Source organism: Felis catus, chromosome B2, assembly GCF_018350175.1.
Source record: "Felis catus isolate Fca126 chromosome B2, F.catus_Fca126_mat1.0, whole genome shotgun sequence".
NCBI lineage: Eukaryota > Metazoa > Chordata > Mammalia > Carnivora > Felidae > Felis > Felis catus.
Window position 1 is genome coordinate 62944620 of NC_058372.1, and position 24578 is coordinate 62969197.

General features: G+C 34.3%; 1 protein-coding gene across 2 annotated transcripts in view; it reads left to right on the plus strand.

The window, feature by feature from the left end:
- COL19A1 (collagen type XIX alpha 1 chain) overlaps positions 1-24578 on the plus strand; it is a 349696-nt gene that overhangs the window by 10736 nt on the left and 314382 nt on the right. For both annotated transcript variants that reach the window (XM_045057717.1, XM_045057718.1), the window contains exons 2-4: positions 2958-3084; positions 15851-15925; positions 17010-17109. In XM_045057717.1, coding sequence (XP_044913652.1) covers positions 2958-3084; positions 15851-15925; positions 17010-17109 — 302 coding nt within the window. The remainder of the gene's footprint in view (positions 1-2957; positions 3085-15850; positions 15926-17009; positions 17110-24578) is intronic.

Genomic DNA, 24578 nt, shown 5'->3' on the forward strand with positions numbered 1-24578 from the left:
GTAATAATTTTGCTGCCTTAATGATTTATCTGTGTTCTCTTGGTCTATTCTTTGAAAAATTTTTTAAATGAAAGGTCAGTGATAATTCCTGCTTAAATATTTGGTAAAATTTTATGATTTAATTCATATGTACCTGAAGATTATTTGCATGGTAATTTTTTATTGAATATTTAATGACTATAATAGTGTAAAACTTCTTTTATTCTTGTCTATGTGTTGGTAATTGAAATCCCTTTAAGTAACAAAAATGTCTAGAAGATAAAATTCGTGGTTAAAAATAAAAAAATCAAGGATCTCTGATAATTAAATCAATATTTTTGAGTTCACTTACTTGAAATAGAATTAATTGCTTTAACAACTACTAACTGAAATAATAGGATAAGTTTGCAAAGTCATATGAGGATTAAGACTATATCTAGATGAAAGAGTTTAAAAGAAATAAGGCATAAAACCAGCTGTTTGATATTTAGAACCACACACGATTTTAGTGTTGCAATTGCTGCTTCTAGCTATTCATCCAGAAATATCTAAAATCTTGAATTAATTTTAAAGTGCTGATCTTAGAGTATTTGGCACATGCAGAATACCAAAGATGATAACTTTAGTTTTTTTCTAGAGTGTGTACTGACAACATTTAGACATTGGTGTGATGGATTCTTTTATATTTGACTCTTGAATAAAATTTAAATGATGGCAAATAAATGATTCAATATTATTTGCATATTTAGAAGTCTTAGAATAGCTATTCTAATAATACTGCAATTGTTAAATACACTGAAGGAGCCATTATATTTTTACTTACAGTTTATTTTCATGTTATTTCACTATAAAAATTAATTTGCATAATATTTAAGTTTTCCATTTTAGGGATTCTGTTTACTAAATCTTTTACTGTAATACCTATAAAGTAGTAGTCTATATTTAGAAAAACAAATGGTTATGGATGATAACACATTAATGTTAAATATGATGCCAGTGGTAGGCTCAGGCAGGAATTATATACATCCATTCTTTTCTTTATGTAAATGGATATATATATGTATGTATAGTAATCACATGTATGTATAGTATGTATGTATAGTAATCACTCCAGTAGCAGTGATTATTCCTCCCAGTAACAACATAGTTATGTTTATAGAAAATGTAACATCAGTTAAGACAAAATGTGTAACACTATAGAAGAGAAAATAGAATTGTGAATAATAAGATTATATTGTAAAAATATAAATCTATTGTAGATGACACCAAAATAACAGGTGACAAGAACAATAGGTAAATTGGATGACATAAAAGTAAATTTCTTTGTAGCAAAGGACACAATCAAGAGAGTGAAGACGTAACCCACAACAAGGAGGAAAATATGGGCAAATCATATGTCTGAAAGGGACTAATATCCAGAATATATAAAGAACTCCTACAATTCAACAATAGCCACATTATAAAATGGGGAAAGGATTTAATAGGCATTTCTCCAGAGAAGATATACAAATGGAAATAAGCATATGAGAAGACCGTCAACATCACTAATCCTTAGGGAAATGAAAATCAAAAACATAATGAGATACCCTCTCATACCCATTAGGATGGTTGCTATTAAAAAAATAATAAGGTTGATGAGGATGGAGAGAATTTGGAACTGTTGTGCATTGTTTGTGGGAATATAAAATGGTGTAGCTGGTATGGCAAACAGTATGTTGGTTCTTAAGAAAATTAAAAATAGAATTATCATATGATCCAGCAATCCCGTTTCTGGGTATGTACCTAAAAGAATTGACAGCAGGGTTTGGACAGATATTTGTACATTCATGTTCATAGTAACATTATTCACATTAGCCAAAAGGCAGGAACAACCCAAGTATACATCAGTGGATGACTGGATAAACAAAACATGGTATATATACACAGTGCAATATTATTCAGCTTTAAAAAAGGAAGGAAATTTTGGGGTCTCCTGGGTGGCTGTCTGTTAGCCACTGGACTCTTGATATCAGCTCAGGTCATGATCTTACTGTTGTGGGATCTAGTCTGAATTGGCTCCATGCTGAGCAGAGCTTGCTTGGGATTCTCTCGCTCTCTCTCTCTCTCTCTCCCTCTCTCTCTCTCTCTCTCTCAAAATAAATAAATAAACTTAAAAAATTAAGATAAAAAGGAAGGAAATTCTGACATATGCTTCAACATGAATGAACTTTAAGGATATTATGCTAAATGAAATGAAGTCACAAAAGGATAAATACTGTCTGGTCCCACTTATATGAGTTACCTAGCGTAATCAAATTCATAGAGTCAGAAAGTAGAGTGGTAGTTGCCAAGGATTGGGGAGGGAGAAATGGGGAGTTGATGTTCAATAGTTATAGAGTCTCAGTTTTTCAAGATGAGAAATTATGGATGATAGTGATGATTACACAATAATATGAAGGTATTTAATTCTACCTAAAAGTGATGAAGATTTTAGATTTTATGTTAGGTGTATTTTACCAGGATTTAGAAATATATATATACATTTATATATATATATGTGTATATATATATATATATATATATATATATATATACATATACATATATATATACACACACATATATATGTGTACGCATATATGTGTGTGTGTATATATATATGTGTGTATATATGTCTATATTTCTAAATTGCATACATAAAATCATTTTAAAGTGGTATAGCTTTAAAAAACACATGAAAAGAAGAGAAAATTTAAGTTATAAGAGGCTATGTGGACATTGATAATTAGGAAGTAATCTGAAAATATTTTTGGAACTTTTTCATACACACTAAGGTGTATATTGATAAATTATGTATAACTACATATATAATCATATATCCAATTATATAATTCTATGTAGTGTAAAAATCTATCGTGTTCTCTTTGGTGATGAGGATTTTCTAGAGATAATGATGAAAGGAATTGTAAGCTCAATTCCAGTATTTTGTTTTGTTGCAGACCTGCAGCCACTTGTTCACATGGTTTCGAGGCACAATGAGGCATGCTGGCTCTTGGAAACTTTGGCTCTGGATGGCAATGCTTCTGCTTCCTGCTTCCACTTCCGTGACGGTCAGGGACAAGTCAGGTATCCAGGCCACCTCTTTTGTCCAGTCACCAAATGTTATTTATAGTCTTCAAGTTATTTTTAAAACTCATCGAAGTAAATTGTTCGGGTTAAGGAGGCCATAGATTAAATCTACAAGTACAAAATAAATTCATTCTTTTTTCCCATTGACCTTTAATTTTGCACATTGAGAGTTTCTAAAATCACCTCATTTTCCCATATTATATTAGTCTAAATAGCCTTTCCTTCCTTTCATTGATATTTACAAATATAAATATATGTGTGTGATTCTCTGCATGTACTTTTCTTCTTTTACCCCTTGTCATAAGTTAGAAGTACATATGTCTATCACTAATTAGGATTAACCAGTCTTAATTAGGGAAAAGTGAAAACTAGGAGATATAAAAGGAAATGTAGTTTAAGTAAGTTTTATAGTATCTCAGATGAAATGTACAAAAGATGAACAGTTGTTAGAGCACTTAGCACTAAATAGATATTTATTTGCAGTTATTAAATTATCAACTTCACAAATATTTCCAAAGGGCTTGAAGGCAGTTTGAAACATTTACTCTCATCTCTGATTTTTAAAAATAATTACATGCCTAATTTGGAAAACTTTTCTTGAACTTTGAGTATGTATAAACTACTGATTTAGATGCACTTTTAAGTCAAACTAGACACACTAGAGAAGCCATTTGCTAAGCAAAGAGACACTTCAACTCTCCTACACAAAGGATCACATATAATGTATTCTGACGGTGGTCACATATGATGATGCATTCTGAAACTATGAGTCTTACTGTGCCTACTATTTTGACTATATCTTTAAGAAGTATTGCTAAGGGGTATAAACACGCTCTAGTAGAGACTTCTGAGTTTGAAGCACACATAAAAACAGTCTAAGATATAACAAATCTAATCTCTTAGTGTTCTGTAAGTCTTTGTGATTTTTAAAAAATTTTTTAAATTTATTTTTGAGAGAGAGAGAGAGAGAGAGAGAGAGAGAGAGAGAGAGACTGAGCAGGGGAGGGACAGAGGGAGAGGAAGACACAGAATTGGGAGCAGGCTCCAGGCTCTGAGCTGTCAGCACAGAGCCTGATGCGGGGCTCAAACTCACAGACTGCGAGATCATTACCTGAGCTGAAGTCGGACACTTAACTGACTGAGCCACCCAGGCGTCCCAGTCTTTGTGATTTTTATATTAATTCATCAGGAGGTGCATTTCCTAATAATCCACATGAAAGTTTGAATATTCTGCCACTGAATCAATGATATCCTGAGGCTGTCATGCTTTTTTGGGGGAAAACACTTTCCTTCCTCAGTGGGAAATAAATCAGAAGTGACTCATGGCAAAAGGAAGTCCATAGGGCAAGGGGCGTTCACTCTGATGATGTTTTGACTCTCAATTTCTTTATGTCCTCTCCTTTTTTTTTAAATTTATATCCAAGTTAGTTAGCATATAATTCAATAATGATTTCAGGAGTAGAATCCAGTGACTCATCACCTACATATAACACCCAGTGCTCATCCCAACAAGTGCCCTGTTCAATGCCCCTTGCCCATTTAGCCCATCCCCTCACTCAAGATCCCTCCAGCAACCCTCAGTTTGTTCTCTGTATTTAAGAGTCTCTTATGTTTTGTCCCTCTGCCTATTTTTATATTATTTTTGCTTCCCTCCCTTATGTTCATTTGTTTTGTATCTTAAATTCCACATATGAGTGAAGTCATATGAAATTTGTCTTTCTGTGACTAATTTTGCTTAACATAGTACACTCTAGTTCTATCCATGTTATTGGTAATGGCAAGATTTCATTCTTTTTGATTGACAAGTAATACTCCATTGTATCTATGTACCACATCTTCTTCTTTTTTTTTATTTAACTTTATTTTTTATTTTTTAAAATTTACATCCAAATTAGTTAGTATATAGTGAAGCAATGATTTCAGTAGATTCTTTAATGGCCCTTACCCATTTAGCCCATCCCCCTACCACAACCCTTAGTTTGTTCTCCATATTTATAAGTCTCTTTTGTCCCCCTCCCTGTTTTTATATTATTTTTGTTTCCCTTCCCTTATGTCCATCTGTTTTGTCTCTTAAAGTCCTCATATGAGTGAAGTCATATGATTTTTGTCTTTCTCTGACTCACTAATTTCACTTAGCATAATACTCTCCAGTTCCATCCACGTGGTTGCAAATGGCAAGATTTCATTCCTTTTGATTGCTGAGTAATACTCCATTGTATATGTATATCACATCTTCTTTATCCATTCATCCATCGATGGACATTTGGGCTCTTTCTATACTTTGGCTATTGTTGATAGTGCTGCTATAAACATGGGGGTGCATGTGTCCCTTCGAAACAGCACACCTGTATCCCTTGGATAAATGCCTAGTAGTGCAGTTGCTGGGTCGTAGGGTAGTTCTATTTTTACTTTTTTGAGGAAGCTCCATACTGTTTTTCAGAGTGGCTGCACCAGTTTTCATTCCCACCAGCAGTGCAAAAGGATTCCTCTTTCTCTGCACCCTCGCCAACATCTGCTGTTGCCTGAGTTGTTAATTTTAGTTATTTTGTTTGTTCCCTCCTTTTAAGAAGCATTAGTAGGTAATGCAATTTGCAACTTAAAAGGAGAGGATAAGACTTCTTTGGTTAGAAAGGAAAATGAATCTTTGGTTGAGATGGACACAGTTTTAGGGACATGCTAGTGCATAATCAATGCTTTTAACAATAATAATGATTTGAAAGATCTACAATAAATCAATTTCCAGTTTTAGTTTGACCAAGAATCATCTGGGGTATTGATTCCTAAATCCCACTCTGAGATTGCCATTATGCAAGACAGGCTTGGTGGGATTCAGCAGTTAATTTCTTTAACAGACTCCCCACGTGAATCTAATATGATATGTCTAAGGAAAACACTTGTAGAAATACTCACCTTTGGGAGTATTAGCTGACATTTTTGTCTTTTTTTTTTTCTTTCTTAGCTGGTTATCTTGCATCTTACCTACCAGGTTTTCTTTATTTTATTTTATTTTATTTTATTTTATTTTATTTTATTTTATTTTATTTTATTTTATTTTATTTATTTTTTGTTATTTTTGCCTTTAGTAACTTTTTTAAGTTGAAAAACCGTGGTAGGAACACAACATGGCATCTACCCTCTTAGAAATATCTAAGTGTATATATAATTCAGTATTGTTAACTATAGGCACAATGTTGTGCAGCAACATTAGAACTTAATCATTTTACACTACTGAAACTTCCCCATTTTGGAATTCTCCTGAATGTTTTGCTTTTGCAGCTTTGGTATCGCAATTATTTTCTTTTTAATTTTTTTAACGTTTATTTGTTTTTGAGAGAGAGGGAGAGACAGAGACAGAGCATGAGCGGGAGTTGGGGCACAGAGAGAGGGAGACACAAACCGAAGCAGGCTCCAGACTCTGAGCCACCAGCACAAAACCCAAAGCAGGGCTCGAACCCACGAACCACAAGATCATGACCTGAGCCGAAGTCGGACACTTAACCGACTGAGCCACCCAAGTGCCCCATGGTATCGCAATTCTTCAATCAGGTTCTATTTATTGTATGTAGGACTACTAGAATGTATATATTCTGGTCCAATTAACTTTACCAAATTTATCTTTCTGAAAGATTTTCCTAAGGAGTGTGAATTCAGAATTAATCTGAACTCTTAACAAGATTCACATAACATGAAGCACTGAGAGAAAGTAATACAGACAAAAATTAAGTTGATTTTTATCAGGCTGTTTGGTAGAAGGTGCTCCTGAAGCAACACATACTGAACATGCCATGGCAATTGCTTAACTTCAGGTATCATTTGCATTAACTGAAAATGTTTGCACAGTACTGTCATAAGGATTATTGAAGAATATGACACGCTGGGCATGGCCTGACAGGGGGCTCTTGTGTCTTGTGTCTCTGATTCACAGTGCAAGGTTCCCTTTTTAGTTTCCTCATGTGCAGACCTGTGTGTGTGGTCACTAACCATTTACCGGAGGGAAGTGATTACATCTAAAAATAAAATATAACAAATCTGAGGGAGAGGCTAGGGTTTCAACTTTGGAGTCTGTGAAGTTGTCAACAGTCTACTGTTAAACCTAAATATACGAAGGATAAATTGAATCTTTTAATTGCTTTATTTTAACTCTATAGTATATTTAATGATGCTTGGAATATTGTTCCAGTTGGGATAGAATTCAAGAGTAATATGGAAAGATGCAATACAACTTAAATTTTAAAATCTTGAAGCCATTAAGAATCCAGTTATTTCTTATTCTTTTATCAGTTTTACTATTACATTGAGATTATGAGTTAAGGCATATTTATATATTTTCATATTGTAGATAAATAATTTGAATGTGGCGGTTTCAGCTCAGTTGTCAAAAGAGGATCATATTAAAGAGAAGAGAATTGTATTAAAAACATACATTGTATAGATCTTAAAATTTGCATTAAATTTTCTTAAAACTTTCCGCTGTGATAGAAGTTTATGTATTATGTTTATGTAATTAAAGTTTCCTCTTTTTCTTCTACTTTCCTAAACCTGGTCTAAGGCCAACTACTGAGTTATCATCAAAACTAGTAAAAACAGAAGAACAGAGTAAGGAAACGCAGCAAAAAAAATCCCCCCCAAAACAAAACAAAACAAAAAATAAACCAGACTTGATAAAAGGAGAGATGATAGAATGCCATTTCTTTTACTTATGGTAAAACATCATGTTAAGTGTCTAGATGGAATTGATTATAAACTTAGGCCCTACACCATACACATATACCTTTTAAAGCTAGTTTACTACCAATTATAAGGAAAAACTGTTATTCTGAAATTTGGCTTTTATTAATTGAAACACACTGCACTCTTAAACTCAAGAGTGGAAAGTGTGCTATCGTATGGAGGGTTTTGTGTTTTTAAGAATTCCTCATGTTCAATGTGGTGCCATGTAACTGACAAATATACTGTGTAACTCCTAAATTTTTAAAGTGGAGGAAAGTTTCACAATTATAAATAAATATTATAGGTCCTAACCAGGTATTCTTTGGAGGAACAGCTTTGTTTTAAAAGCAACAACAACAACAATGACAAACCCACAAGATGCTATAAGGATTTTGTGATCTTTTGTGACTTTTCTGTTAAAATAGCGGTGTTCTCACTTTTTTTGTTTTCATGTTTGGTCACTTTTCCATATTATTTTTGTTATATTCTGGTCCAACGATCTTTACCTATTATTTATTAACCAGTGTTTTTCTCCAAACCTGGGACACTCTGTAATCCTTTTCAAAGATATTGTCAAAGTAGGAAATGTACAGGGGTCTGCGGGCAACCCGTAACAATAAAATAAAAAGGACTGCTTCCCCTGCAGTCCAACGGGAAGTCTGTTTTAGTTTTTTTTTAGAAAAAGCGTGAAACACCTAAAGGTTCTTCTTTGCTCTATTTATGAAAAGAAAAGAAACCAATTCTGTCTCTTGGGTAAATTGCTACTTTTCACGTTCCCGACTCTAATCTTGAGGCAAATGCTGTGTTATAGGTTTTGTTACTAAAAGTAAAGAAAACAATTTTCTTTAATGCATGTTAGAAAAGAAGAGTGATAAATAGAATATCTATGCAGCTAGACAGATTTTAATTGTGATTTTACAGGTAATAATAGCTCCATAATGTATTGAATGTGTACTTCTGAAGATATGAAGAAATAGGAAAAATAAAGAAAGAAAAATGGATGAGGGAGAGAAATGTTGAGAATTCGCAGGAGGTAGTCCTTTCCCATCTTTTCTTCTCAACTCATTCTGTGTGTAATCTCTTCCGTCTTCATGGCTTTAAATGTGATTTATATTCTAGTACTCCCAAATTTACTTCACACACTAGACCTCTGTTTTGAGTTCCATGCCTGTATTTCTATCTATCAATAACTTAACAATTTGAATTTCTTAATGGCACTTCCAACTTAACATTTCTTTCTTTTAAGTTCATTTATTTATTTTGAGAGAGAGTATGTGTGTGGGGGGGGGAAGGGGAAGTGGGGGAGGGAGGGAGGGAGGGAGGGAGGGAGAGAGAGAGAGAGAGAGAGAGAGAGAGAGAGAGAATGAGAATCCCAACCAGGCTCCATGCTGAGAGCACAGAGTTTGAACTCACAAACCTCAAGATCACGAGCTGAGCCAAAATCAAGAGTTGGATGCTTAACTGACTGAGCCACCTAGGCGCCCCCAACTTAAGCTTTCTAACTCCTTCTCTCTTCCACCACAGATTAATTTATTCATTGACAAATCTTTTCTTCCTCAACCGGGACTCATTTACAGAAACTAAATTTTTACCCAGACAGCTAAGTAAACCAATTCTCCTTCCTCCCTACATTCAGTCCTTTATCACGTTATGTTGATTCTTGCATCTCAATTACTTCCCCTTTTTTCATCTTCCACTGTCACCTCTTTAATCCATGCTACCATCATACCTGGACTCACTATTAGCATGTGAGCAGGGTTGCCAGGCAAAATATAGGACACTGTGTTAAATCTGAAGTTTAGATAAATAATGAATTTTTTAAGTGTAAGTATGTCCCAAACATTGCATGGAATATACTTATACTAAGAATATCTTTGTTATTTATCTGACATTCAAATTTAATGAGCATCCTGTTTTGGTTTCCTTCTGTATTTGGCAATCTTACATGATATGAAGGGAGGAGAGGTTGTTTATTATGTATAGGGTGGGCAGGGAAGGCTGCCCTCATGAAGGGATATTTAAGCAGAGACATGAAAGTTGTGCGAGACTGAGGGATGTGAACATCTGGAAAGAAGCATATACCAAGGTCCCAAGGAAGGGGCATGCTTGGCAGGTGGCAGAAATAGCAAGAAAGACTAGGAGACTGTAATCAGGTGTATGAGGAGGAGGAGGTGAAGGCACATTTACTACTGAGAAATGGATCTGTGCTCTGTATGTTACCAAAATCTGATTTCTTTCTTTTTTTTTTTTTTTTAACATTTATTCATTGCAAAGAGAGACAGAGTGTGAGCGGGGGAGGGCAGAGAGGGAGGGAGTCAAGGAATCCGAAGCAGGCTCCAGGCTCTGAGCTGCCAGCACAGACCCTGACATGGGGTTAAAATCCTCGAACCATGAGATCATGACCTGGGCCGAAGTCGGACACTTAACCGACTGAGCCACCCAGGTGCCCCCTAAAATCTGATTTCTAACTTTGCGAGATCAAAGGCTAGACCTTGGGATCTAGTAAATTCACCAAAGCAATAAATACTGCCCTGTGAGACTTCTTGGGAGATGGTTGACCCTTGCCCTAGAGGACTCTTCCCAGAAATGTGAACAGGTAGGCTTATGAAAGTATATCTTTGAGTAACATGTCTTCCCTAAAGACTTCTATAATGGACAGGTGAATATTGTGATGTCATATTATACCTTAAATACATTGTTATTTAAATACAAATGTGTGGAAACGTGCACTTTAGCAAAGTTAAAATATAACTTATATTTACACTAGACAAATTATATATTTTCTTTCTTTGCCATCAGTAAGGCAGTATATAAATAGCTTAATATTAAGATCTTTAACACATTGTAAGAAGTGTAACAGAATGCATTTATATTTATTTTTCATCATGCCTCCAATGTTGACTGTTCTTTTTGTCTTCGTAGTGCGTAAGTAATAACCTTGCCTCCTGGCTTTTCCCAAAGGCCAGAGGCCTTTGTGGCCATGGAGAGTGACTAGTCTGTTTGCACTATGAACATCAGCAACACACACAAATCTTTTAGGTATTAAATCAGCTGAAAAAAAAAGAAAAATTAAAAGAATGGGTTTTAACCAGCTAGGCTTCTTAGTTGTTTGAGAGGATAAAGAAGTAATTCAACATGCCTTCAGTGAATAGTAAAAAAAAAAGTGAGAAAGCAGAACTCAACATGTCTTCAGCGAATACTATATTAAACTAAAGATTTTTGTGTGAATGGGTATAGAAAATAAATACCAGAACAATGATAGGAAATATAGGTTTCAAAAAACAGGTGAACTAATCTCAAAGAGAATACTTAGCAATATAATGGAAGGCTCAGCCAGCAGGTAGGAACACAGTATAAGGATTTAGAGATTAAGGGAACAAGGGATTTTTTTTAAAGCACCCTTGAAACTGAGAGCCTGAACAAAATGCATTTCTACTAAAGAATGGAGTGTCATAGATACTCTTACTTTGTTTAGAATGTGGTTTTAAGAAGCAGTGTTCAATACAGAGAAAAAGTTGTCTGACTTCTTAGGAAAGAACCTATTTCTTATAGGAAATGGGTTTTATTTCAACTTCGCCATTGAGTCACTAGGTGATCTGGGGCAAAGTTGTCTAACTTTTCATGAATAATTTGTTCTTAGGTCCTCAGGATTCTAATTTTTAGAGAGATAGGAGAGTAAAATATTTTTTTAAAAGTATGTATTTTTTTGGTACATAATCAAGGTAAAATCTAGATAACCTACCCATATCAGACCTAGACGCTCTCCTTTGAATATCCTTCCGATCCCGTGAGCTGCCCAGGTCCTTCAAGCCAGTTCAGGAGGAAGGTGGGTCTGATAATCACTAACAATATCTTAGAATGAATTTGTCAAAAACCTTTGCATTTGTTCTTCAAAAGGTCTGTTGATTAAGGGTCCCCAAGTAGTGCATGTTTCATGGTGAAATTTTAGTAGTAATTACTTTTGGAACATTCCAGAGAGCCTTTGCAGTGACACTGCTGCAATGATTCTTCTCTGTCTACCTGTTGGGATGACATTTGGATCTTATCAGTTGTTCTTTAAGGTATATGCACATTCACTCAAAAAGTGTGCTTTACTTTATTTTAAAATATATGTGTCAATATTTATAGAAAATAATACAGCCAACTTGTGAGAGCCACATCTACTGCTTTGTCATTTGTATGCAATGGATCCCTAAGACTCATGCATTCAGATTATGGCACCTTGAATCTTACCCCCAAATAATTAACATTTAGTTTTCCTTTATTTTGTTCAGGTTTTCACAATAAAGCACATGCTCTAAATATATGAAGCTACATTTGATTTTCATAAACTAAAGATTTTAGTGGAGACTTACTTTCATGAATATTGCTGGAAATGTTGTATTCCATTCATTTCAAAGTGACAGGTTTATTACTTTGACATCATCATATGTTCATTAAGTCTTTAGAAGAATTTAAGACAGACATGTATTGTTTCCAAGTTGATGGTAGGCCAACAGACCCCTTAAGATGAAAGTATCATAGTAGAAACTCCCTTTCTGCTGTCATGAGACTTGTTTTGTCAATCATCTGTTGGGCTTTCCCTACATCTGTTGTGGAGAGTTTAAAGTTAATCTCATTTATTACAGTCATATAGTCATTCAAATTCATTATAAAAATTTGATTAGAATTTCAGTTTTGTTTTGCAGGAATCATTTTTAGCTTAGTTTCTTACAGACATGCTGTTTTCCTCATGTTGATGAGGTATTACACATACAAAGCGTCAATCTTAGATGCATAGTGCAGTGAATTTTTTACATACACATTTAGACATCTGTGTCTATTTTTACATACACATTTAGACAAATGTGTAACTGCCCCTCAGACCAAATTATAGAATGTTTCCAGAACCCCAGAAGGCTTTCCTCTATCTTCTTTCAGGTAATATCCCACCAAGGTAACCAGTACTCTGACGTAGATTAGTTAGTTGTACAGTCTTTTGAACTTCATATAGATGAGATTATACAGTCTGTATTCTTTTGGGAATGGTATTCTTTTTACTTAATAGTGTATCTGTGAGATGCATTCAAGTTGTTGCATGTATCAGAAGTTTATTCTTTTTTATTGTATACAATTTTTCATTGTATATACCCCAATTCATTCATTTATTCCCTTGTCAGTGAACATTTGGGTTTCCATTTTTATCTTATTATGAGTAATGCTACAAATGAATATTCTCTTCTAAAAGGGATATTTACACTCATTTTTTTATACTCATTTTTCTTGGGCCATTGAATTTCCAAGTCATAGAGTTCATGTGTATTTAGCTTTAGTGAACACTGTCAGTTTTTTGAAGTGGTTGCATTGATTTCCACTCTCACAAACCATGTGGGGGAGTTCTTTTGCTCCACATTCTCATCAAAACTTGGTGCTGTCAGTTCTTTAATTTTTAGCCATTTAGTGGGATCTGATCGTGGTCCTACTTTGCATTTCCTAGATTACGAATGATGTTGAGCACATTTTCACATGCAGGTTGGGAACGTGGATCTTCACTTTTGTGAAGTGTTTAGATTTTTTGTGAGTTTTTGAAACAGAGTTTTTAGTCTTTTTTTCTTGATTTATGAGAGTTCTTGTTTATTCTGGTTATGATATGTTATTGGATAGACATATTGCAATAGTCTGTGGCTCCTCTTCACTCTTTTAATGTCCTTTGATAAATATTTTAATTTTAATGAATTCCAATTTATCAATCTTTTGTAATTGGTGCTTTCGGTGTCCCCTTAAGAAATCTTTACTACTCCAAGTTTGTGAAGATCTTATGTCTTTCTGTAGCCCTTTATTGTTTTACATTTCACATTTAGGTCTAATATCATCTGTAATTAATTTCTCTGCGTGGTGTGAGGTAAGGATCAAGGTTTAGTGTTTTTCTACATGGAGATCCAGTTGACCCAGAAACATTTATTGGAAAAACAATCCTTTTCCCACTGAATTACAGTGGCACCTTTGTGGTAAATAAGAAGACCACATGTTCTCAGGTCTGTTTTGGACTCTACTCTGTTCCCTTGATCTCTTTATATGTGTCCCAATACCACATTATAGAAATTTCTGGTATCTGATAGTGTAATTGTCTGGCTTGTTCTTGAATTTTGTCTTAACTATTCTAGTTTTCTTGCTGTTCCATATAAATTCGAGAATCAGCTTGTCAGTTTCTTGCACACACACACATACGCTCACCCACACAACCCTTTGGTATTATACTGATTCTAGAGATAAAACTGACAATTGACATCTTAGCAATATTGAGTCTTCCAGTGTAAATAGTTGGTTTAACCTTTCAGTTATTTAGGCCTTAAATCTCCCTCAGCAGTGTTCTCTAGTTTTCAGTACAGAGATCTTGAGGAGATGCTTGGTTTTTATAAAAATGACTATGAATTCAGATTAAAAAATTTGGCAAAGTTTACAAAATATCCAATTTTACTATCTATTCAGATCTGCAATCATGTTAATATTTCTGAAATAGGAATTTCCAAAGTAGTTAAGTAATCTCTGAGATTATTCAGTACTACAATTTCACATGTTTGTATTGCAGCTTTTAAATCTGATTAAGTGACAGCACTATTTAGAATCTGATTCATTCTTTTAGTTAAATATATTTAGATGATGCTCTGTCACCACCCCTGAAGTTCATGATACATTTGTTAAATGAAGGGCTGAGGAGCTGAGCAGTTGAACTGAGATTCAGTACTTTCCACTTTCCAGAGAGCAAGAAAGCAATTTAGTTTTAAGCAGTTTATCTCCCTCACTGGGTGTTGTATGCAAGCCAATTTGACAATAAATTGTATTTAAAAAAAAAAAAACACTTTTAGGTCAATAAACTCAACCAGGATTTTAGACTTGGAGAATTAAGAATGTGATTGTGTGATGCCATAATAGTTAATTATTTTTAGAATATCTGTCCAGTTATATAGTTACCTTGGCATATTCTAAAAATTTGCTGCATTTTTCTCACAATTGACGATAACCTTCATAGAATCTAGCCTGAATTAGATTTAAGCATATCCCAGACAACAAAAAGCTAATGCATGCATATATATTACTTTATTAAGGTGTTGTGGTAGTATTGAATGTATGCATTCACTGTAAGTAGAGACTAATTTTACCTTTTATTTTTTAAGTTTCATTAGGTGCCTTAGCACATAATTAGTACTTTCTCAATGATTTTATCTAATTTTTAAAAGTATAGGCCACTTTTGTATGGCAGATGTCTTTGCTTTGTAATTTTATTGTGATAATTTCCATCTGTGTTGCTGCTTTAGTCAATTCAAGCTGTTCTAGGAATGTCCTAGGTTGGGTGGCTTAAAGAATAGACATTAATTTCACACAGTTCTGGAGGCTGGGAAACTTCAGGTCAGGGTTCCAACATGGCCAGATGCTGGTGACGGCCCCCTTCCTGGTGTCCTTATATGGTGCAGAGAAAGGAGGAGATATTGTTTCTCCATCCCCTAAGGACACCAGCTCCATCATGAGAGCTCTACTTGTATGACCTCGTCCAAACCTAATTAGCTCCCAAAGGCTTCACCTCTAAATAATACCTCATTGGGGATCAAAGCTTCAACATATGCATTTTGGGGGGACACCTTCAGTCCATAGTAGTCCCCTTCTCTAAAGTGTAGTATCACCTGACAAGAAAAGTTGAATCAAATTTGTGTTCAAATATAGTAGCAGTTCATTTGTTTGAATATTAGAATATATTTTGCATATGAAATTTTAATGATGTTAAAGCTGATTTCCTAATGTCAAAAGTGTATAGCAACAATTAGAAAATTAGAGTAATATAGCAGTAGTAGTAATGATAGCTAACACAAGCATTCACTCTGCACCAGGCACATGTAACCCTCACAAACTCACAGATACTCTGAGGGGGGTAATATTCTTACCCCAATCTATAGAAATTTAACAAAATTGCTTATTATTTTCATTTTATCTTAAGTTTCTAGTTGTATTGTCTGATTCAAACTTATTGAAAAAATTGATGACAAATGCAGTGCAAATCTTCAATTTTTTTTTTTAATAGAAAAACAGTGTCCTGTACTGAGAACAGAGGGACATCAGTTTCCACAGGACAACAGAGATAAACTTGAAGTTTCAGGTGAGCTTTATCATCCTTTGCAAAGAAGCATTTTATATAAAATTATCAGCACATGTGGAGTTTATCACAAGTGATTTTTTGACATTATAATTTAGGCTAGTAACATCAGTATAAGAAAATAAAAAGAAGGAAGATAAATGATGTAGAAAAAAAGAGCAGAGTACTATATTAACAACAACTCAACTTCTTGGAGAAAAAAAATTATTTAAAATCATAGAAGTTGTATCCATTGTAGAAATTTTGAAAAAAGAAAAGAAAATTTAGTAATAAAAGATCTCACTACCCAAATACAGCCATGATTCCTATTTTGGTATAACATTCCTATCTTCCTTGCTCTGTCTTCCTTTCCTCTCTCTCCCTCACTCCCTCTCTCCCTCTCTCTCACACACATACATAATCATGATACGTATTTTGAATTTGAAATCAAAGCATTTACCCACATCAGTATATATTCTTCTAAGGCATGATTTTTTTTTTAAACAGGACTGCTTAAATTTCAACTAAATTGCTGTAATATTTTTTTTTAATGTTTATTTATTTTTGAAGCAGAGAGAGACAGAGCATGAGCAGGGAAGGGGCAGAGAGAGAGGGAGACACAGAATGTGAAGCAGGCTCCAGGCTCTGAGCTGTAAGCACAGAGCCCGATGCGGGGCTCAAACTCACGAACTGTGAGATCATGACCTGAGCTGAAGTCGGACGCTTAACCGACTGAGCCACCCAGGCGCCTCTGTAATAGTTAACTAATTTTAGTTAACCAATTTTAGTTAACTGTTTTAGTTAACTAATTTTCTGTCTTAGACATCAGAGCTGCTACAATGAGCTACTATGATTATTTTCTTAAGATAATTCCTAAGTCAAAGAAAATTAACATTTGAGTCTTTTGCAACATATTTTATACTTCTGTAGCCTACAAGGAGAAAAATGAAATCAAGAAATTTTGCTGAGCCCAAACAACAGGGTGTTATTTGAAATAAATCAGTCTATAGATAAGGACGACAAAAAATCCTATTTAAAAATCAATATCTCTGTGAGTTTCCTAATTTTAACAAAACTGCTGGATTAAATCATTTGTTACATTTTATAGGTTTTGACCTAGGAGAGAGCTTTTCTCTGAGACGTGCATTTTGTGAAGGTGATAAAACCTGTTTCAAATTGGGAAGTGCATTTCTTTTTAGAGATACCATGTAAGTAAATTTTTCTTTACATTTTAATAATATTACATGAACTATTTTCTAAGAAAATTTCAAATAATTTGTTTAAAAAATAAAAAAAAAATCTTCTCAATGGTGTCATACTCACTTGAATGCTGTGGTAAGTGGGCTGTTTGTATATTTGTTGTTTTTAATAATCTTTGGAATCTGATCCTATCCTATGGTATAAATGCCATTCACCCATACAGATATAGGCATAGTCTTTGCAGAATAGTAATTAAAACCATTTTGAAGAAGTATTATTTATGTTTAAAGTAGATATAACCAAAGTTAAATTTTAAAATGTGGACCTTAAAACAGAAGACTCAGTGTAGATTTCAAGACAAGAGGCTGATATTTATTGTAACCATTTTCTACGTTTACTATGCTTCATGATAAATTAAAACAAAAGAACCTAGCCTTTAGATATTCCTTTTATATAAGGTGTAGAGTACATAATAACGTAAGATGATAACATCATTATAAGATGGTCTTGATACACATTTCATTTCAGAATTGATTTCCCAAACTTTTTCTTTCTTTATTATTCTTTTTCTACTGATAAACCTGAGATTAAAAAAAAAAGGTATTATGTACCATTTAAATACTGACAGTTGGTCAGCAACTATACAGGGCAATAAAAATTCCCCATATGGTCTGCATACAGTTGGAGGATGAACACATAGTAATTCAAAAAGCTTGAGTCATCAGGAAGGCAGATATAGCATATATGATCATGATATTTAGTCTTTGAGTCCAAGACGAACATTCCAGTTTATGAATGCACTGCAGTGAAATAAGCATTAAAACTCTGGTTTAATATACAACACAGATGTTTTTGTGTGAAAACATATATAGATGTTTTCACTTCTTGATGAGTAGCCTAACATTTAAATTACCAGAAAAGGTTGTTGAGAATCTTAGCATGTGGATTCTCAAAGGGAGATAGCATTAATTATCTTGTTGCCTATCTTCAGATTCTCTGTCTAAACTAGGTCCCTAGCTAACTTTTTCCTTGAGAAAAGTTAAAACCTTCTATTTTGTGATTCTTAAGATGATTTTAGTTTAATGATATGGTTCCTTAAAATTAAACTGCTCATTAATTGGTAAGAAATAAGAGTGCTAAGGAAAAGAGTGATCTGATATTGGGGGATATAATGGGTGATTGTCAGGCAGGGCACTTCAGCAGATATGACTGTACTGTTATGGGTGACTTTTAGGTGGCTTCACATACAGGCATTAAACACTCAGAGAACAGCAGTCCCATGTTTAGGTATTCATATCCAGTAAAGAAAAGTCAATATGTAACATATATATGAATGTGTATATGTATATATATACACACACATGTATATGATACATGACTTTATGATACATAAAGTCAATATGTAACATATATATGAATATATATATGTACACACATATGTATATGATACATAAAGTCAATATGTAACATATATATGAATATATATATATATATGATTTTAAACTAGTAGTAGATAACCTTAATTAAAGAATTTAAGAAAGGCAATAAATTCTGTTATAAAAATTAAAGTGCATTTTTTCTCCTGCCTTCTTCCTGACAATTTAAATTCCTCTAATTCTGCCCAGGTGGCTAAAGGATTGGAGTGAAAACTTTTTAAAATTCATTGGAACTGTATATAAGAAGATGTAGCTGATTTTAAGTAGTTACGTTGGAAAATTTCCTGCCACATTTAGGCAATGCTATTCCCCTTTGATATGTGTGATAATAGATATAGCCACAACTTGACATTTATTTTCCAACCTTTAGCTCTAAATCATTGTGTGATCCCTGGGCTATCAATGTAAGTAAATTCCCTGGCTCTACAGGCAGAACCCTGGGACCTCCACTACAGGAAACTGGAGGGTATCTGCTTAAGCTGACTAGCAAGTGTCAAGTAGCTTGGCTCATCTCCATTTACATTTCACTCATTGAGCCAAGTATGCTAGGATGCTTCTCTTGCATGATGCCATTTTGATTTTTCAATAAGACTGGAGTAAAGTTGCAGCTGTTTATGTATTTGTAAATAAGCTGCCTTGCAGAATCAGCATAGGAAAAGACAGATGCTATTTTATGTGGAAAATGAGGATTCTCTTTGTGCCTGAGATTATTTTTATAGTTCTGTCATCTTCCAGGTGAGATTCATGAGGGGAGAGATTGAAAGAATGTGTTGGTCAGATACTTACTGGGCACCCTCAGTGCCTTGAGCCTGGCTTAATGCGGGAATCCCAAGGGCTACTTTTGCAGGGGCCCTTCGAATAAACATTGTACACTTAATGGTGATACATGCTCAAGGAACTTTGAGGGACTTTATGTATTTGCTTTTATTTTAAATTTGTGTCCATTTCCTCAGTGTTCCTTGGGATAGAAAATGAAAGTATTTGTGGGCTTTAAAAGATTCATTTCCTTGGCTTCTTGTATCTACAACAAGTACCCTTGGTTGTGCAAAAGAAATAATTCATTATTTCTGTACATATTGAGAGTTATATATCCCAGGTGATCATACTCTGATTATCTTTAAGTTGTGTTTTGGCAATTATAAGGGCAAAATGGTGAAATTTTGAGAGAAAACATACACAAAACATGCATATACTACAGAGCACCTTATTTTCTTGGTATAATACAGTTCTTTCATTAGTTGTTTCTATAGAAACATGTTTTTAAAAAAATGTCCCAAATAACTAAATAAAAATGTCTTAGCAGTTGAATATTTTAGAAGGGTTGATAAATGTTGAATTCCCACATACTGTTGATTCTGAAGGGGCAACACTCTCTTATTTTGACTGGCCAATGAGGAAATCATCTGATTTCAAATGTACCAGGGAAGTGAATTACCCTGATTTGTTGATTTCAAGGATGGTAAAAAGCCTTATCTCTGAGGTTCCATGATTGATAGCTAGTGGCTATCTGGAATACTGTGTTGAGAAGGATTCTGAGGCCATTATTAGATTCAGCCAATTAGAATGCTATGATCCATTAGTGAAAGAGGCGAGACAGGAGTGCTGATGCGTGTTTCCAGTCTGTTGTCTCTCTTATTTGGAATGATTCCTATGAGCTGGTATCTTTTGCCACTGAACCAGTTCTAAGAATGAGGGTACATGAGGCTATGTGTGAAAAACAATAATCAACACAGATCAATAAGTTTTTATGAGTTTGAATAGTGTGGCTAGACACAGTGGCATAATCGACACGTATGGTCCCCTTTGCTTTCGTTACAAAGAAATAACCTCCAGTGAAGAGGAATCTTCTCTCTCTCTGTTTCATTAAATTGATGATTACTCTCTGGAAACAAGGGCTATTTCTTTTCACAGCTTTACGTGGAAAAAAAAAAAGAGCTCATAGGAGCTATTCTCATTTTCATTTTATGTTTTTATAAACATAATAATCCTCCACAAGGAGGAAACCCCAAATTATATATTTGGAAGATGGGTAGTTTTTTTTTTAGGAGTTATTTGAGTTCTCTGAACCTTAACAGTTCCCTTAGAAACAATCCTAAGTATGGGGAAAGCTGTTTTGTATATTAAAGCATGATTTATACCTTGTCTGTGTTAGTGTTGAATGATTCACCCTATGCTCATGTCTTTTCTACATGGACCTTTATGTTACTTCCAGATTTTATCATTATAAATAACATCACAACATCCAGGAAGGTTATTTTTCTCTGTGTTTAGAATTATTTCCATAAGATTGATTTTTCTCAGTGGAATTACCAGTTCATTTTTAGAGATCTTGATATATACTTCTAATTATGTTTCATCATTGTTTGTTTTATCCTTCTGTATAATACCCAGTATCTTCGGTAGCATTAGACATTATCATTTAAAACTTTTGTCATTAAGTTTTGTTTTTTCAACTAAAAGCTTGTAGCAATTACAAGTAAAAGCAGTATCTTACTACATAAGTATTAGGGGTTCCTGAAATGTTTCTGTTCTGTTAACAGGTGAATAAAAGGTAGCATTCAATAAGTCACTATAATGAATACGAGGTAGCGTGGAGCTCATTCTTTTATTCAAAAAGCATTTATTGAGTTCACTGTGGACTCTGCTAGGCTCTCAGATTACAATGGTGAAAGAATGTGGGTCCAGTCTTGCCTTCTGGATCCTGCTGGAGAGACACATGGCACAAGGAAAAACTGCACTTTTCTCTTGCCTTGATCAAGGAGCTGAGATGTGTTGCCTTCTATCATCGAGCACGGGCCATGGGACTCAGTACCAGCCATTTCCTCATAAAGGGTCAACTTCCTTTAGCATCTCACACAAGGCTGTTTTTCAGTCTTTCCCTCATAAGGACAGGTTTTCTAACTCATCTTTCATTTTTATTGCTCTTTGGGACCTCTCCAAGCTCTCAAAACCAGTTAAAATCTGTGGCTCTAAAAACTATGTTTAGAACTCTCGCACTGAAGCTTCTAATCTTTGAATGTTTCAGGAGGATTACTTCACAATTCCATAAAAATATAGGGAATTATTATTTATACGTCCCTTGGGTTTTCATTTGGGCCATCCTATCATTCTGTAGATAAGAACTTTCCCATGTAAGGAAAAGTGACTTAATTAAAAAGTTCTCCAGCTGTTAGTATGAGATTGAATGACTGTTACACATAAGTTTTATGTATTTCCTCAATTGTAGTTTGCCATACCAAAAATGTGAGGTGAGCCTTTAAGTCCGATACTCTTTTTTTTTTAATTTTTTTTTTTAAATTTTTTATTTTTGAGAGAGAGAGAGAGAAAGAATGTGATTGGATGAGGGACAGAGAGAGAGGAAGACACAGAATCCAAAGCAGGCTTCAGGCTCTGAGCTGTCAGCACAGAGACTGACATGGGGCTCAAACTCACAAATTGTGAGATCATGACCTGAGCTGAAGTTGGGCACTCAACCAACTGAGCCACCCAGGTGCCCAAGTCCAATATTCTTAAGATGAAAAGAAAAGCCTTATAGGTTCACAACTACTGAATTCTTTAAATCATACAATATAGCCAAATTATATATATTAGAACAGAATTTTTTTAAATGTTATTTTATTTATTTTGAGAGAGAGAGTGAAAGGGGAGGGGTAAAGGGAGAGGGAGAGAGAATCTTAAGCAGGCCCCATGCTGTCAGTATGGAACACCACATGGAGCTTGATCCCATGAACTGTGAGATCATGACCTAAGCCAAAATCAAGAGTCAGATGCTTAACTGACTGAACCATCCAGGCATCCCTAGAACAGAATTTTAAGAGTATGATTAGACAGATTTTAAGGATGCCTGGAAATATTTACATCTCCATCACAAGAACCTATCTTAAGAATCAATGTTATTTTTTTCTAGCAAATTTAGGGATGTTAATATATTACAGTAACAAATTGCTTTGTATAGAAATGGCTACTAAAATGTAATATAATATGAAATATTATCAGTTTAGTATTTCCATTTACCAATTTTGGAAACATTTAATATTATCATCACCAAATTTTAAAAAGTTGTGATTTTTCTCCTTCAGATTTCATATAATTCAATATTGTTTGGGGAAAGGTAAAAAATGTCAGTAATTGATTATATGTGTATAGATTCTACAACATTCATATCTATTTTATTTTTGTTTTATTTTATTTCATTTCATTTGTTCATATGTTTCATTTGAACATTTAACATGAGATCTACCCTCTTAACACATTTTTAAGTGTCCAGGGTATTGTTACTGACTATAGGTACAGTGTTCAACAGGATGTCTTTAGAGCTTATTTCCTATTTTATTATGGCTAATTGTATGAAATTATCTTACCTTAAAATGTCCTTATGGCAGTTACTTTGAGAATAGTAAGGTGCCAGTTAAATATACTACTTAGAAGTCATAATAATGCAAATGTCATCATAAAGTAATAAAATCAAGGTGTTTTACTTTGGTAATTACTTGGGCTAATTTGACAGGCATTGATTAATCTACTATTGTTAGATTATATATTTGATTCTTCTTCTTTCTTCACTTATTTTTCTATTCAATAAATCTAATCTCCTAAGAGACAGCAGAGCTTTGGCTTGGATGGGGGCTGTGAGTATGTATCTGTGGAGTGTGCAGTGCAGGTTTTCAGAGTATAGAAAAGACAGAAGGCACATAAGCACGTCCCTCAAGTCACCATTAATCTTATGTGACCCATTAAAATGCTGTGAGGATTAATTAGTTATTAACCTTAGGTGGTTGCAAATGTATTGCTTTTACAATGGCTGTAAACCTAAATTTAAGCATGATCTTAAGTTTATAAATTAGGCAGAGAATTGACTGTAGTAATGCTGATGTTTTGTTATACTAGTGCTTAAGAATAACTTTATAAGAACTTGACAGATTTTTTTGTAGATTGAGCAAACCATCTGTGTTTAATAAAATAACATTGGATAGTGTAATCTTCATTCTGAGACAGAGAATCAGTGATGTACAATTTTGATTTCAATGATAAACTTTGAAATGTATGTCCATCAAGGAAGAATAATTGTGTTGGCTAATAAACCATTGATTTATTATCATTTCAATTCCTTCAACTTAACCAGGAAAGGTAATCAGAAAATAAGCCTGGTTAGCCAAAAGCTGCTTATGTTATTTTGTGTGACTCAAATAAGCTTGGTACACCTTGTCTATTGCCTCATTAAAAAAAAAATTAATGTTTATTTATTTTTGAGAGAGAGGCAGGGAATGGGCAGAAAGAGAGGGAGACACAGAATCCGAAGCAGGCTCCAGGCTCTGAGCTGTTGGCCCTGACATGGGGCTTGAACTCATAAACCATGAGATCATGACCTGAGCCAAAGTCAGATGCTCAGCCGACTGAGCCACCCAGGTGCTCGTGTTGCCTCATTTTAGTTAACACTTACATTTCTTAAAGTACATTTGTTCCAGATTAGGTGAAATTTTTATAATTTTAAGCTAAAAAGCAATATATTGAAATAATTGACTTTAATCATTCCTCTCACCATGGCTATATCCATGCAATTTAGAAACAATCACAAATTCAGTGAAAATTTCAATTAATACGGACATGTGTGGTAGTGCCATGTAGAGTTCACATCTGGTTGGATGAATATGAGATTGAATTGACCAGATCTTTTGCACCCAAGGTATTCCTCTTATTTGAACCATCTCAACCTCTGCTCTCTACTTCAGAATTTTCCTGCTTCAGCTGTCCTTTCTAGAGGCGACCCTGCTGGTTTCAAAGGTTAACCCCTTCACTTGTGCTCTTAATCTTCTCCTTGTCAGCCTCCTTTAATACCTTGATCCACCCATGATCTCCTTTGCTCTTCTGTTTTCAATGTCCCTCTCCACAGTATCCTGGCCTCTTAGTCTACAAATATATACTTAATCCTTCGCTGTTCTAGAAACTTTTTCCCTTGACAGTCCCTTTCACTCCCAAACTTCCCAAAGGAATAATGTTACTGACCACTTTTACTTCCTCACACATCCCTTAGCTCCCTCATA